General features: G+C 42.7%; 1 protein-coding gene across 2 annotated transcripts in view; it reads right to left on the reverse strand.

Moving 5' to 3' along the window:
- Positions 1-505: 505 nt before the first annotated feature.
- znrf1 (zinc and ring finger 1) overlaps positions 506-16,139 on the reverse strand; it is a 64,303-nt gene continuing 48,669 nt past the window's right edge. The window contains exons 2-6 of one of the 2 annotated variants that reach the window (XR_015086650.1): positions 15,436-15,531; positions 5,599-5,704; positions 4,317-4,407; positions 1,924-1,997; positions 506-1,817 (exon numbers count right to left, since the gene is read on the reverse strand). Coding sequence is in view for 1 of the 2 variants with exons in the window: in XM_086029403.1 (XP_085885529.1) it covers positions 4,350-4,407; positions 5,599-5,704; positions 15,436-15,531 (260 nt within the window). In the remaining variant the exon portion in view is untranslated. Of the gene's footprint in view, positions 1,998-4,316; positions 4,408-5,598; positions 5,705-15,435; positions 15,532-16,139 lie in introns of both variants that reach the window. The other variant, XM_086029403.1, reaches the window with a different exon arrangement.

The following is a 16,139-nucleotide window of genomic DNA, read 5'->3' on the forward strand; positions in this document are numbered from 1 at the left end:
TTGACTGCAGCGGATTTGCAACCAAGTATTAAAAAGTGAAATATTGATTTATGGTTGATAAGTAGTTCCATTACTTTTGGTACCTTAAAACGTGAGAGACATATATACCACATGTTGTAATTCCTCCACTGTTCACCTGATTAGAATGTAAATACACTCTTATATGTCCAAAGTCATACATTAACATCAGCATATACTGTACGTACGAGACTTACCTCCCAGGAAATGCAGTATTCCTCTCTGCACGTTTTGTGACTACATTCGTGTATTAGTTGCATGCTTCGTCCACATTGCGGGTGACTACATATTTGCTGTTTGATGTCGTACTGTACAGTGGTTGACTTATTTATACTTGCATGGCAATTCAGAATGTTAAAAACCTTGATGTAAGGCCAGCTGTCTCAGAAATCATCTCTCCTCTCTTCACTTTCGCGTTGATTCCACTTTTGGGTCACTTTTCATCCATTTTCTGGTTATATTGCAGATGTAACGATTTCAACGTGCACATGATTAAGACATTTAATGAAAAACTTGTGCATGTAAATCAACGCAGAATGTCATCTAGCACAATTGATTCCACCATTTGTATACAGTAGCTTTGTTTATGCATGTTTTTCTTCTGTAGTAGTCTTCGTAAATCAGCTCATGGCATTCTGAAGAGTGAGTAACATCTCACATGATTGTAATATTAAACAAATATTGTTAAATATGAACAAATAAGCAAATAAGCCCCTTTAATCGATCTACAATGGGACCACAGAGTCTATTTCGGGGGTCCAAGTGGCTTACATTTCCGGCTTGGGGTCGAGCAGTCTCACTAGCAGGAACAGTAGCATAGGTCAAAAAGTTGCACACGTTGAGACCTTCGTACTCTTGAGGCTTTCACAAGGAAACAACATATGAAAAATCAGGCTTGTCTATTAAAAAAAAAAGACAAACCAAAAGAGGTACATGTGTAATGTGTACAATATGCCACATAGCTTCTCAGTAGCTGTAAACATCAGCAAAGTAAAGGGAGGACTGCCAGTCAGACACAGGGAACATCAACATCTAGCTGTAAACATTTGAATAGAATACGCACACACCAACACACAGAGCACTGTCCCAGTCAGTCTCCAACCTTTCACTCAGACACACATGCACGAAAGCCTGACGTTACACTATCCCAAAAATGTTACGCATTCAGAGAGTGTACTACTGTATATTGCTGGCCTTTCTTGTCTTCTCTCAAGTGGGACGTTGGAGCAGAGCATGCTCAGACTGGTTCTCAGCGGACCTCCCCTCCGTGGTGCCTCCATCTATGCTTGACATTTCTCCAAATCTGATCAATGTTGTCACTATTTAAGGAGCATTCAGATTATTCAAAACTGGCAAGGTAGAGTGTATAAGCGGGCGGGGGGGGGGGGCGGCTCTGAATAGAATGGCTGCACATTGAGGCCCAGTATGTTATGACGTAATTGAGAAGGAGTTGACAACTGAGCGACCCACTTAATATTGTACAAGATACTTCCATCTTGTTCATTAAAACATGTTTTCCTTGTGCTCCTGTTGCCTGTTCCTGGTGTGATTTGATTCCTGTCTCCGTTCTACTCAGTTGCCTTTTTGTCAGTCTGCTTCCTCTCAGTTTCCGAGTTAAGGCCATGGGCAGGGCTGGAGTCGAAGAACTGGCAGACGTTCATCTTGACATGGAGGAGGATCTGGACACGTGAGAGAGGCAAGTGGCCACGCACAAGTTTGGGGAGGAAGATGAGGCAGGTGAAGGCCTTGAGGGACTGTTAGGGTTGTTTTCAGTCTTCAGCAGATACTGTAGAAGAGTTCTGGCAGAAAGGAAGATGTCATGATGGGCCACTTTTTCATGTGGCAAATATTTTGGTTGGTTCAATTTGAGTAGTTATCTTCCTAGGGTAATAGATTCTGTCATACATATTTGTTTGATTGCTTCTTCTGATTTGGTTGCACCCGCGTCCAGATATTCATGGCATAACCATGAGCCCTCCCTGGAACAGAGAGAGATAAGAGTGCTCTAAGTGTTGGGTTAAACACACCAAAATACACATCAAAGCAAATCATTTCACAAGGTAGACTTTTGTAGCGCAGCATTTTGATGGGTTTTTGTGCCTTCTTGTTCATTTTATTTTTTTGTGGCTTTCAAAGCAATTACATTGTCTTATTTGAATTATCACATTTTTAATGTACACACGTCCGCTGATAGTGTAGTGGTACACACGCCTGAGTTGTGTGCGGGCAGCGTGGGATCGATTCCCGCTCAGTGACAGTGTCTATGTGTGCCCTGCGACTGGCTGGCGACCAGTTCGGGGTGTAGTCTGCCTTCGCCCATTGATGGCTGGGATAGGCTCCAGCAACTCCCCGCGACCCTGTATAGGATAAGCGGTTTGGAAGATGACATGACATGACATGACATTTTTAATATGCAAGCCCCTATTTCAATGAAGTTGGGATGTTATGTAAAACAGAAATAAAAACAGAGTACAATGATTTGCAATTCCTTCTCAACCCATTTGCAATTGAATGCACTACGAAGATAAGATATTTCATATTCAAACAGATACACACTTTCATTGTTCGAAAGTGACAAAATGGCCACCCCCGGACATGGCTAAAAACGGGTGGATTTTGTTGCTTAACTCATATTTCACAAACGCAATATTAATCAGAATGCTGTGTTTCAACTAGTGGGCCTACATAGAACATATTCTTAAAAAGTATACAGTATTTTTGGGTTGACTTCCCCTTCAAGCGACATTATAATCTGTAGTGAGTGCCTAGAGAGGAAGATGATGTCATCCATTCATTTAATGTCCATAAATCCAAAATATTGGTGTGATCAATTTGATATTTTCAGAGATTAATGTGGGCATGTGTAGAGATGTGCATGTGAATTTTCACAACGATTGGTCATAGTTGTCTGACATTAACCGATGGTGCGTTTTTTTACATGAAGTGTTTTGGACTGCTGCGATTAACTGGCAACCAATTCAGGGTGTATCCCGCCTACTGCCTTGGGGTGGACAGAAATGTGGTTGTCATCTCAACACCATATCAGACCTGCCTGGGCAGAAGGCCGTCTTTTAAGGCGAGGGGTAGTGCACTTGTAATTTAGGACGCCGTGTCTTGTAGGGCAGTGATCTCCAACCTTTTTTCTGCCACAGACCAGTTCATACAAGTCCTATACCCTACTACTGTGGGCTGTAGTCGACGCCAACTACAGCGCAACAACAGTTCCGTCATAAATACACACGGATCTCTGGTCCTTCTCGTTGTCCTTCCGTCATTCCTCTCTTACTCGCACACCCCTCCCAACCAGCGAGTCGCCTGATGCATTCAGGAACCTCGGAAACAACACAACTTAAGGCCTAGATAGACTAAAACGACGTTGGCAAACAGTGACAGACGCTTACCCCCTGTGACGTCGGGCCGGCTGTCGGAAAAATACACCTCAACGACAGACAGCGACAGCAGACATGCGTGCAATGTAGTACCCTTCCATACCAACGGCAGCGGTAGTCACCATTTCTCATGGTTAGAAAAATCCAACCGGAAAGCTGTTGGCCGGGGTCAGATTATAAAAACGTAAACAATGCATTCAGCTATATTCTTCGCTCACGATGAACTCCCACGCTTAGTAAACCCTCACATTCTTGACTTTTTGTATTGTGAAATAGTTACATTGCCAACCCTTGCTCTTGTACTTGTAAGGAGATTAAGGCAGCGAAGGCGTGCTCACTGTTTATCCGCATTTGTCACTTCCCGTTGGTGCTCCGAGCGCTGATTTGCGAGCTAACAGCCAATGAGAGTGACCAAATGTCACAACTGTCCACGCCGATTCAACATGCGTAAACGCCCCCCATACGCTTACTGACGAGTTACAACACTACGACGGTGGCCGCCAATCAACACCAATCAGACGGCGTATTAAGATGCCGCAGGTCACAATGTGTCAAAGAGGCTTTCTGCAGACATTATTTGCGACACTCAAGCACTGTGTGGCCATTAGCGCTGGTGTTTGTGAATGAGCGTTTATCAATGAAGCTCATTTGCATAGAGGTGAGCAATTTCTCTGCCAAATATATGCATATTACCTCATTTAAATATATGCAAATACCAACGGCGCATTGAGACATTTTCTGCTTGGCATCATAGTTAGTGACGCATTTCACAATCTGCACATGCTTTGTGAATTAGACGCTAACGGTTTGCTCCATTTTTAGTTAGCGCCACGCAAAAGCCACGCAATCCCTAAGTGAATTTGTCCCTCAGTGTAGCTTTTCTATTTGCAGTATGCATGTGTGCCTCACCTTGAGCAATATTGTCAGTGGGCCTGTAGTCTCTCAGTCAGACGGGTGTTCGGGGCAGGACCGATTGATCTCGAACCACGAGTCTATACAGCTGCAAACATACACACAACCACACACAAAAGGCACACATTCCGTGAAATAATGGCTCTATAGCAGCCATTCTCAAATAGGGTGGCGCGCTGCTTGGAGTATTAGCTCATCTGCAGAGGTGTACTGTATTTTATAGTCAAATTATACTATTTATTGTCGCGGTGGAGAGCTGGGGGGGTGGGATATTTTGTTCTTCCTGGGGGGTGTAACAAAAAATAATTAAGAAGCACTGCTCTACAGGAGCTTACAGTTATATCATTAAGAATTAACAAAAGTGCAGTAAAATGTATGCACAATTAATGTAATGGAAGTGTCTACATTTCCCAGAAAATCTAGTTAATTCAACACATACGACATATCAAGAAGCACTAACAATGTGTCATATAAATTTTTGTTGATTATTATAGTGCCATGTGGACGGTAGTGTTTTAACAAAAGTCAACCACATTTCCCATGCACGCCAGCGCGTGTTGTGAAATCCTGAGCTCCCGCTAGCATGCAAGTTGCACTGAATTACATTTCTATTTCCAGTGGCTAAGTGAAAGATGAATAAGCGATGAGGTAATGAATCTAATTTTGTTCAAACGATACTTTTGGTTTTTTGTTTGTTTTGGAGCTTCTGCATGACACCAGTAATAGCGCATAGACGTTCGAATCGACTAGCGATAGCGAAAGGAGGAAGTGAGTATGCTGTAAAGCAATTCAGGATATTTGTATTTTTGGGGTATGCAAAGGTTGCTCCCATTCCCCTTGAATTCATGCCATTCATTCAACTACTTGCACGTCAATGTTTCATCAAAAGAGTTGTGAATTTTTTTTTTAAGGTCGAATTCTTGCCCAGTGCTGCTTTAAAGACGATTTATTGAAAAGGAGGAGAGGCAAAAATAGATTATTTACCACACAGTTGCAACAACATATTACTTACATACTTGCATACAGTAAATTCTTATATAACCTTACCGGGATTGATGTTTGAGTAACACACAAGTGTATTGATGGGCTTCCCTAGACTGAAACATTACTTTATATTAGAACATAAACATACATATAGTAAGACAGTGCAAAGCAGCGGTGTCAAACTCAGTATAGTTCCAGGGCCACAGCCTAAATTGATGTCAAGTGGGCCGGGCCAGCAAAATCAAAACATAATTCAGATAAACAACAATAGGTGGTGTTTTTCTCTTTGCATCACCTTTTGTGGTAGATACAGAGGCACGGCAGTCTGGCTATGGTGTCTCCTTGCTGCAGTTCCTCAAGACAGATCACACACTCGCCAGCATCCTTCGCCAACACATCATCTAAGGTGGCAAGCATACACAAAAAGATCAAACTAGCTATATGCACCCAGACAGCAACAGTTTCAAAATTGATGCATATAGCAGTGAGCCGGTTGGAGCTAAAGAAGGTAAAGCACAGTCAGCACAGTCAGTACACAGTTAAGCATTGTTGAGATTGAGAAAAATAAATTAGAGGTCAACCTCCATTTGCCAAAATTGTTTTATTTTATACTGTATTCCACGGACATTTTGAAGACTGCAACTCTGTATGTGAGCTGTAATCTTAAGATACATTTTAGTCGGTTACCATGAATGACACCACCATTGCTCATAATGGAAAATGACAAATTAGTGTAAAAGCAGGTATTCTTCACAAAGATCAGACAATATGAAATTAAATTCAAATACAAGACTAGACACAAAATTGGGAACACCAGACATTTGTCAAACTTTACAATATTGCTCCCTTTCTCCATTAATACTTCAAAATGGGCCGCCAGACGTACGCGTTAATACAATATGAAATATTTATGATTGATCAGTAATGGTATTTGTTTGTTTTAATATAGTCTGGAGTTTTTAACTTTACTTTTGAGGTCTGCAAAGTAAATGTTCTCCAAATTACAGCAGTGTTTTTTTTCCTATATTTTTTTAATCAATTTAGTTTTGGTTCTAGACAAGAAACTACAGTTTGCTGCTATACACAATGTGAATGTAAGAAATCATTTTTGATTCTATAAAAAGAAGACCAATTGTTAATTCATTATATGGTCATAATTTTATTGTTTTATAAAACCCTTGCCTCATTCATGTCTCTGAAATTAACCTTGAAAAAAAACAATAATTAAAAAAATTCTTCAGAAGTTAGAAAGTTGCTCCTCATATTAAGAAATTGATTCACAAAACTGCTACGCAAAGAAATAAAATTATTTCGAGCCTTGCTGTAGAGTTGAAAGAATATTTTTAAATTGGAACAAATTAGAAGTCCACTATAATGAAATTTGATTGCTGTTTTGTCCATCTCAGGGCATTATGGACTTACGGTGTCGTGAAATTCAGCCATGATTTTGATATTAACAGGCTCCATAATGTTGCATTCACAACATAATAGATGAGTCCCCAAAATTCTTGGATTGTAGTCTGGTGGTGAAGTAATTCATAAAGAGCTCAATATGAAAGTACGATCCTTTTAACTCATTCACTGCCAGACATTTTCAGACCCTCTTGTACCGTAACGTTTGAAAAAAATAGAAAAAAAAAATATATATATATATGTAAATAAGTTCCTGGCATTGAATGGCTGGACTGTAAAAAGACAAGTAAATTTGACAATGGCAGTGAATGAGTCAAACAGACATGCCCACAGTTTGAATGGACCGCTATGTAAAAACACAGTATTAAACAATGAAGGACATTACACTTTTGTGACTGGCATCAATGTTGACTAAATAAAAAAATAACCTTTTGTCACTACCATCAATATCCACAAAATAACCAGGACACTGTAGGGCAAAACACTCTTAAAAAGACAAATTTCTTACTCACAGGTTGGTAGATCAACAGAAGGTGTTTTGCAGCGTTACAGGCAGAATATGGGGCAGATAAGGACAGGGGGATAGACTGTGATATGCAGAGACAGGAGACATATGCTATGACTGCAAATCAGCTTAGTTGCTCAAACAAGCTCCCATCAACCTGCTCTCTCTCTCTTCCCATGTTCTATTGTTCATGGTAGCGCTCCCTCAGCGTCTCTCATCCCCCTGAAAACACCTCAATGAAATGGCAGGAGCACGTCTATGCAGCAGACCCTTTCTCTTGTTCACATTTTTCTCGTGTGCAAATCCAAATAGGAAACAGAGATTAATCCATTCCCTGGCCCAAACGCTATTGATCGACTGACCTGAGATGTAATATTGAACTGAAGAGCTAGAGCTAGTTCAAGCCTTTTAGACTTACATTAGAAAAACAAAATCTTCTGGTTTCGATAAAGGTAAAAACTCAGCAAAAAAATACCAAACATAATTTTGTGGGCCCAAATTGCTCCTTTAACTAGAGCAGATAAGAGTGAATCTTAACCTTAAATTCATGTCAACTGACCGCAAAGATTTTTTATTTTTCTAAGACATAATGGTTAATGTATAATGTCTTTCATGCATCTTGCAGTAACATTAATCTGTTAACCCGTCTAGTAACTACGTGACCTGAAAATATCCCTCTCAGTTTGAAAACTGGGTCATTGGAGTACAGTCATAGAGACAGGCTACGGTCCTACTTTACCAAATGTCAAAATAAATTATAGTATATTTGGCAACTTTAAAAATGATTACTGTAAATGTGTAAATCATAACTTGGAGGATTAGATATCAAGGGTTAAAATAAGCGGTTTTGCATCGCTGTTTGTCAGACAAAATTGGCATTTTACGCCTCACCAAAACGCACTGAATGGCAAACAAAGTAGAAGAACCACTGAGACTGTCCCTAAAGCTTCACCAGACTCTTGTCACGTCCCGCAGGTAGTCAGACGTTGAGGCAAACTCTGTGCTACCTTCGCAGAAGCAGCTAGCTAGCAACAGCTTTGGCTGGCTACTAGTGCACCTAAACATGTTGTGGAGGTGCTCCGAAGTGAGTAATCACCACCTGCTACATTTGAACAACCTACATTACTGACATGTATCATAGTCACGAAGGGATTGTTGCAAGAAAAGACAGAGAAGCCATGCTAAATGCTAAGCTAATCTAATATTGACGCACTGTATATACAGTATACAGTACATGTGGTCAATTGAAAGTACTGTGATTCAGGTATGAGAGAAAGAGAAGAACTGTTTACAGTTCTGGCTCCACAGATCAGACGGAAAGCTCTTCTAGAAGTAAAGCCTCTACTGTCCTGTTTCATAAGCATGCACCACGAGACATAGTTTGCCCTAATTAGGAATGTTAGCTGACGAGCGGGGAGGTAGTACATCCTGGTTGCAAGTCAATCGCAGCGCACATGCAGATAGAACCATATTTGTACCTATGTGTAATTTGCAGTCTTTCTTGAACCTCCTGCTCATGTTGTGGCGAAGTGAGAAGAAGCTGGACTATCAGGAGAAAACGCACACACGCGTGAAGAACATGCATACACTACACAGGGAGAGATTTGAAACAATAACATTTCCGCTGTGGGTCAGATAAGATAACCACTTCCTCAACATGCTGCCCTATACTAGAACAGCTGAAGATACATAATAAAAACACTTATATAGCCAGAATGCTAATATATTATCATGTGAAGTTTAACGTACAAACACACTAAATGCTGGTATTTCTTCTTTCTGTTGTAATATGACAAATATAGTGTATATTTCAGTTTAAAAATGGTAACACGTCACTCTTCCTCTTCCACTCTTCCTTCGTAGGTTTGAATGTCATTCCTGCTAGATCATGGCAGATGACTAGAACTTTTGATTTTGCTGCTCAACAACAGAGCTGGGAGCGTTAACTGTGATGCTCACTGCTGCTCCATTTCCATCACCTCTGTTTGTGTGTGTACAGAGCAAGGTTATACATTTGCTGATGCCTCTCCAGTCACGAGACTGGCTAATTCATTTCAAGATATATGAAAGTGCACATGTGTGCACTCAATTTGTCTCAGTCCTCTGCTGCCTGCTCCCCCACATCTGTCCTACTTTCGACTTTCAGGCTGGAATCCAGCACCTTAACATCAATACAATTGAGATATATATAACAAACACATCCTGTGTTTTCCAGCACTGCATTCCCTCATTTCCAAAAAGCTTGTCCTCATCTGACCGGGGCTTCACATGAAATCCTTTCTTTCCTCTCCTTGTCTGATTTCTACAGTTTGCTAAAATGAGAATCCCACTCACCCATTGCTGTCTGTATGCATGGTTATATTTAGCGGCGAGGCCTTAAAATGTCACCATGCAAGTCAAAGCCAAAAAAAGATCTGGCGGTCACTTCATGTGTTATCTCATCTGCGGCCACCAGCCTCTGATTTCCTTTTCTAACTGTATCTGCAATTAAAGTAACCTGAAATTACTGAAGACTCACTTAAAAATGAAGTCGACCCAGATATGTTCTTTCCAGAATATGTTCTATGCAGGCCCACTAGTCGAAACATGGAATTCTGATTAAGGTTTTTTTTTGTAGAATATGAATTAAGCAGTAAAATATACCCGTTTTTACCGACTGAAAATGACATTACAGTTGCTCAGGGCTCAGGTAACAACCAATCACGGCTCATCTGTTTTCTGAAGCTGAGCCGTGATTGGTCATTACCTGATCCCTAGGCAAATGTGATGTCATTTTCAGTCGGTAGCAAGTGACAAAATGATAACCCCCTGAGATGGACAAAATGGGTGGATTTTGCTGCTTAAATCATATTCCACTAAAGTAATACTAATCAGAATTCCATGTTTAGGCTAGTGAAGGCACACAGAACATAATATTGCAAAGAACATTTTTGGGAGTTGAATTGAGTTGAAAAAGTCAAAGTAAATGTGTAATGATAATCTACTGTAATGAATATAATACTCCCGCCCTCCCCAAAGACAGCTCAAAACCATCATATATATTCTTTGTATTAATTATACTCACTACAATCTCGCAACAGGAATTTCATCTAACACTGCTATACATAGTACATAGTACACTGCTGTACATCCGCACCATGTCCCATCATTAAACATCTTTTCATCTGCCTTTTCAATCGAAAAATACGACTGAATTCATCCTCTTAATATTTCACCACTTGGCAACTTTGCACAGATGTGTTTTTATTTGTCGCGGCTCAAGTAGCCGCTCACCATCGTCTGTGTGTGTGTGTGTGTGGGGGGGGGGGTGCGAAGTCAGGTAAGTCGAAGTCAACTCTTACAACGGCGCCACACATCCAATAGCCATCAAACACCGTCACAAAATAATCACAGCTGGGCATTCCGTCCTAGGGAATTCCGTCCCTCTATTCGACTGAATGTGTTGTGTTGGGTTCTTTTATAAAGCTAAACCATTGCATGTTCTCTTCTGCGTAGCCGCCTTCATTATGGCTGCACAACGCTTTTCATGTGCTTCCCAGTTGTCACATTGCACATGCATATTCTGCCCTCTAGTGGTTCAACACATGTAATACCATGTAATACTGTGTGTGTAATCCTGGATAACAATTTTATTTTGTTAACTAACTGTTCACCTTTAGTACCTTATCCCTTTACACGCAAAGTATGTCCTTGTGTGGGACATCTTTAGATCGTAAAAGTCTCGACCAGCGTAGACATTTAAACGACCCGGAAGTGGAAGTCTTTCTTTCCTCTTAAAATAACCTTGTGTTATTTTGCAATAATTATTTTATAAAAACTGAAAATGTCTTGCGTTAAAACACAAAAGTTTTGCAATAAAATGCAATATTATTGCATTATTACTCATTCTTAAATATTCTCCTGATGTCCCCTGGCTTGCTCCAGTCATCATCATCATCATCATCATCATCATCTTCATCACATCATGACGGTCTTGGTTAAACAGTTGTAAGCAATTCAATCCACTCACGATACTCCCAGCCGGTAACTGGATGTGCACAGGAAATTAGCCAGCTAATGATCTTTAAATAATGTTTATGAGTGCAAAAAGGTTTTTTGTTTGTTTGTTTTTTGGGGGGCAGAACGACGGAATGTAAAGACGGAAGCGCTTTAAAAGGGTGACAACGGACGGGGGCGGTGTTTATGAATAAGGACGGAGGGACTAGGACGGGAGGGTACCGAGGTCGTGGACGGAGGACAGACCAGCAATAAAGCGTACAGTGCCCAGCCCTGAAAATAATAGACGACACACGTACACGATGAGGGTTTGCTTTCCACCAGCGGGAAGTTTTAACCATGTGAGGTGAAAAGGATCAAGCATGTAAGAAAGCTGACAACGAGCGCGGATGAAAGCAAAGGTGGCAACGTTAGCTTAGCGTTGGGCTCTCACCTCCGCTGTCAATAAAGTAAAGAGCATTTAAACCGCAGCCTTCATGATTGCAAAATTTCACTCTCAAACCACGATATTGTAAATGCAATTAATCGTTCAGCCCTAGTGTGGTGTATGTCATCGTATTTAATTCATAAATATAACACCAGCAAGGGAACTGTATTAATTGAAAAAATTTGAATAATTTTCATCTTAAAAATATATGTTTAATAGCACCCCGCCACCCACTCCGACCGCGAGACAAAACAAATGGGGAGGGGGGTTTCTTGGATTGTCACACAAGGCCGCACGATCGGGGTGGATGATGTTGTCCAAGTACTCATCCACAGCGGCCAACCTAACATCATCTGCAAGCGGTGATCTTGTAATTCCTTTTAAATGTACTTGGCGAACACTGATCTCCTGCATCTACATGCCATGCAGACCGTGCGCTGAGCCTCTCTCTGCACTGAATTTAAAGAGAATGAGGGGAGGCGTTTCCATTGGGTGGCAAAAAGTTTGGCTGCGTTCCCTCCCACAACGGCGCAAACGCCCCCTTCTACCTGCACGAGTGTAGGAAAAGACCCCCAAAAATCCCTGGGCACAAAAATAGGGCAGCAGGTCGAAGTTGTGGCACAGGTCGTGCAACACTATTTTGGTGGATTTGATCAAAGCGTTTGTGGTAGAGGTGGACGCATCGGATTCAGGAATGGGGGTCGTGCTCTCTCAGCGCCTGCCTGCGGACCAGAAGCTGCACCCCTGCGCTTACTTCTCGACGATGCCTCTCCCCGGCTGAGCGCAATTATGATGTGGGAAACCATGAACTGCTGGCAGTGGTTCAGGCTCTTCAGGAGTGGCAGCGTTGGCTGGAGGGAGCGGCACAGCCTTTTATTGTCTGGACGGACCATATAAAACTGTCCTACCTCTGCTCTGCCAAAAGGCTGAACTCCCGCAAGGCTCGGTGGGCCCCTTCCTCAGATGTTTTGACTTCACCCTCACCTACCGCCCTTGGTCCCGGAATATGAAGCCCGATGTTCTCTCCTGGCAGTTTGCAGTTGCAGGATGGGGAGAACGACACTGGGACAATCATCTCGCATTAATGTGTGGTAGGGGCGGGGCTGGTCGGTGGAGCAGGAAGTGCTCGACGCGCTCAAGAATCACCCGGCTCCAGATGGATGTCCGCCAGGGAGACTGTTCATTCGTTCCACCTACCAACAGGACACCTGTACTTCTCTGGGGGCACACTTCACGACTTGCATGCCACTCTGGGGTTCGTCGAACTTCTCCCTTATCCGGCCGTGCTTCTGGTGGCCGTCCATGGCTGCAGATGTTCGTGCCTTCATCACATGCTCAGTCTGCGCTCGCAACAAAGCCTCCCATCAAGCCGCGGCGGGTCTCCTGTGCCTCTTACCCATTCCTTCTCGGCCTTGGTCCCACATCAAAGGGGACTTTGTCACCGGTCTCCCCCATCAGAGGGGAATGACACCATTCTCACTCTCATTGACAAAGGTTGACAAATGGTTCTTGAAGGCAGTTCATTTTGTTCCACTTCCTACTGCCTTAGAGACTGCTAACCTCCTGGTTGAGCATGTTTTCAGGCTCCATGGAATTCTTGTGGACATTGTGTCGGACAGGGGTCCACAGTTCACCTCTCATGTTTGGAAGGCCTTCTGTCGGGCGCTGGGGACCTCAGCCAGCCTTTCGTCCGGCTACCACCCTCAGACCAACGGGCAGGCAGAGCGTCCAAACCAAGACCTGGTGACCGCACTGCGCTGCGTAGCCTCACGCCTCCCTGCAACCTTGTCCACCCGCCTCCACCTTAGGAGGAGTATGTCCACAACTCACTAATCAGCACCGCCACAGGCCTGTCTCCTTTTATGGTGAACTCCGGCTACCATCCCCCTCTTTTTCCCAGCCAGGAGTCCAAAGTGGCAGTCCCATCTATCCATGCCCAGTTCCGCAGAGTTCGACGGGTCTGGAGGGAGACTGGGGCAGTACTAAGTAGAACAGCGGAGAGCAATCGACGCCTGGCCGACTGAAGACGACCCCAGCCTACCAGGCTACCAGGTGGGGCAATGAGTTGTCTGCACGGGGCCTGCCCCTTCAAGTAGACTCACGCAAAATGGCTTCTCGCTTCATTGGCCCCTTTCCCATTGACAAGATCATTAACCCCAGTGCCATCCGCCTTCACCTTCCTGCCTCACTCAAGATCCACCCTGTCTTCCACGTGTCTCTCTTGAAACAGGTCACAGACAGCCCCCTCCAATGACCAGAACCACCGCCGCCTCCTCCCCGCACCATTGACAGACATCCTGCATACACAGTGGATCGCATCCTCGATGTCCGCAGGTGAGGCAGAGGGTCCCAGTACCTCGTCGACTGGAAGGAGTATGGCCCAGAGGATCGCTCCTAAATCTCACGAATCACGATCCCTCTTTTTGGACCCACAACTGCCAAGGGATTTTTATGCCCGCCACCCAGGTAATCCAGGTAGAATGCCAGGTGGCGTTCGTTAGGGCAAGGGTACTGTCATGGTTCTATTTTCTCCCTTGCTATGTTGCTCTGCATACTCCTGTTTCTCCCCTTCTTTCCCTGCACTCCTCCCTCTTTGCAGTGCTGTAGTATGGCAGGGGGCGGGGCTGAATTCACCTCAACAACATCAGTCTGATTAGATGCCAGCCTATTTAGCCAGATTCTTCCCTTGTTCTGTGAAGATTCCTCAACCTCCACACTGTGTCTCACAACGTTACTGCCCATTACTTCCAACGCCCAGTGATCTAGTTATTCTTTTTGATAGTTTTGTTTATCTCGGAGTCTACTGATTTTGTGTTGCTAATTTGTACAAAATATTTTTTTTATTTTTTGTGACTCTTGATCTCTGCTTCCTGGGTCATGGCCTTTTTGTTTGCCTCATGGAACATAATAATTTTGTCTATAATGAATTTGATCATTATTTTTCATGTACAATTGATACCTTTAAAAACAAATTTTGCCACATGCTGTTGACTGACAATGACATTATGTGTTGAGGGTAGGGCTGAACGATTAATTGCATGCAATATAATCACGATTTGAGAACGCGACTACATAATCGGGTAGGCTACGGTTTAAATGGTCATTACTTGATTGACAGCGGAGGGGGGGGATTCACTGAACGCTAAGCTAATGCTGCCACGGCAACAGCATGCTTGATCCTTTCAACTCGCATGGTTAAAACTTCCCGTGTGTGGAAAAAACCTCACCGTGTATGTCTATTGTCTATTTTGTGAGAGCGCATGTGATTAAGTGTTTGAGCGCACACATACACAGACCTATGGCGTTAGATTGATGCCACAATTACGTCAGCGTAATGTCAAATACCGCATACAAAAATATGTTTCGTGCGTATGTAGTGGAATACGGCGTACAAAAGCATGTTTTGTGCGTTCCAAAATGTGTTTTGTGTGTACAAAACCGTCCACACGCATGCCCAAGATTGTTTTTACGCTTGCGTCTGATCTAACATCCGAGACTGAAAACATAACATGAGCCACGCCCCAAAAAAGGGCGGGGAAATTTGTCATAAACCTAATCACAAAAAAATCCCTTAAATCACTACAGAGTCTTTTGAGGTGGGCATTTTAGTACTAATGTCATTTTTACATGCCAATCAGGAGTCGGACAGTAGGGCTAATTCTGATTGGCTGTTGTGCAAGTCTACTCTTAGAATAATGACATCTCAAAACTTGTGAATCAAGTGAATCAGTCATTTTGCCAATTAAAAGATAAATAAATAACAAATAATAAAGGGATGAGGTGATGCTTACCATTGTACGAGAGTCGAGGCTTACTCAGACACATGATGAAGTGAACTTCCATTTCAGTGGACGCCACAGATTTGGAGCACACAGGACACTTGAATCCTAAAAGAATACCACAGAATAAGTCAAAGAAAAAAATCACAGTTTTTCACATTCAAAATCAATAATGCACTATTTTAAAACTATTTTAACTTCACGGCTTAAAATCAAATATCAGCCGCTACAATAAAACATGACTTTCAGTCCAGCGGATATGTTTTGCAAAATTTACATCTGGCCCTAAATAGTCCACCCATCTATTTTTTTTTTATGTTCTCATTACGGTAAGATGACTTTTGGCAAAAGCACTGGCGGTTACAGGCACTTTTACTTGGGGTGGCGAGGGGTTGCAGGAGCTTCACTTGGGAGGGCGGATGTTATAACCCCCTAATACACACACACAGACACACACATACAAATACATGTATGCACACACATTTCTAATGCAAGTTTCATTTTCTGCATTCCTGACAAGTTTTATGCATGTCACACGAATAACATACCTTAATGCTGAGCACTGATGCAGTCTGTGTAGGCTATGCAACAACAATTCTCAACTAGGGCTGCCACAAACAATTAATTTACTAGTTGACAAGTCATATAGCAGTTGCAATTAGTCGACTAATCAGATCATATGCAAATGTCAGCATATCATACCAGCAGCTGCTCGT

This window comes from Filicampus tigris, chromosome 4 (assembly GCF_054856515.1).
Source record: "Filicampus tigris isolate MCC_2025a chromosome 4, RoL_Ftig_1.0, whole genome shotgun sequence".
Taxonomy (NCBI): Eukaryota; Metazoa; Chordata; class Actinopteri; order Syngnathiformes; family Syngnathidae; genus Filicampus; species Filicampus tigris.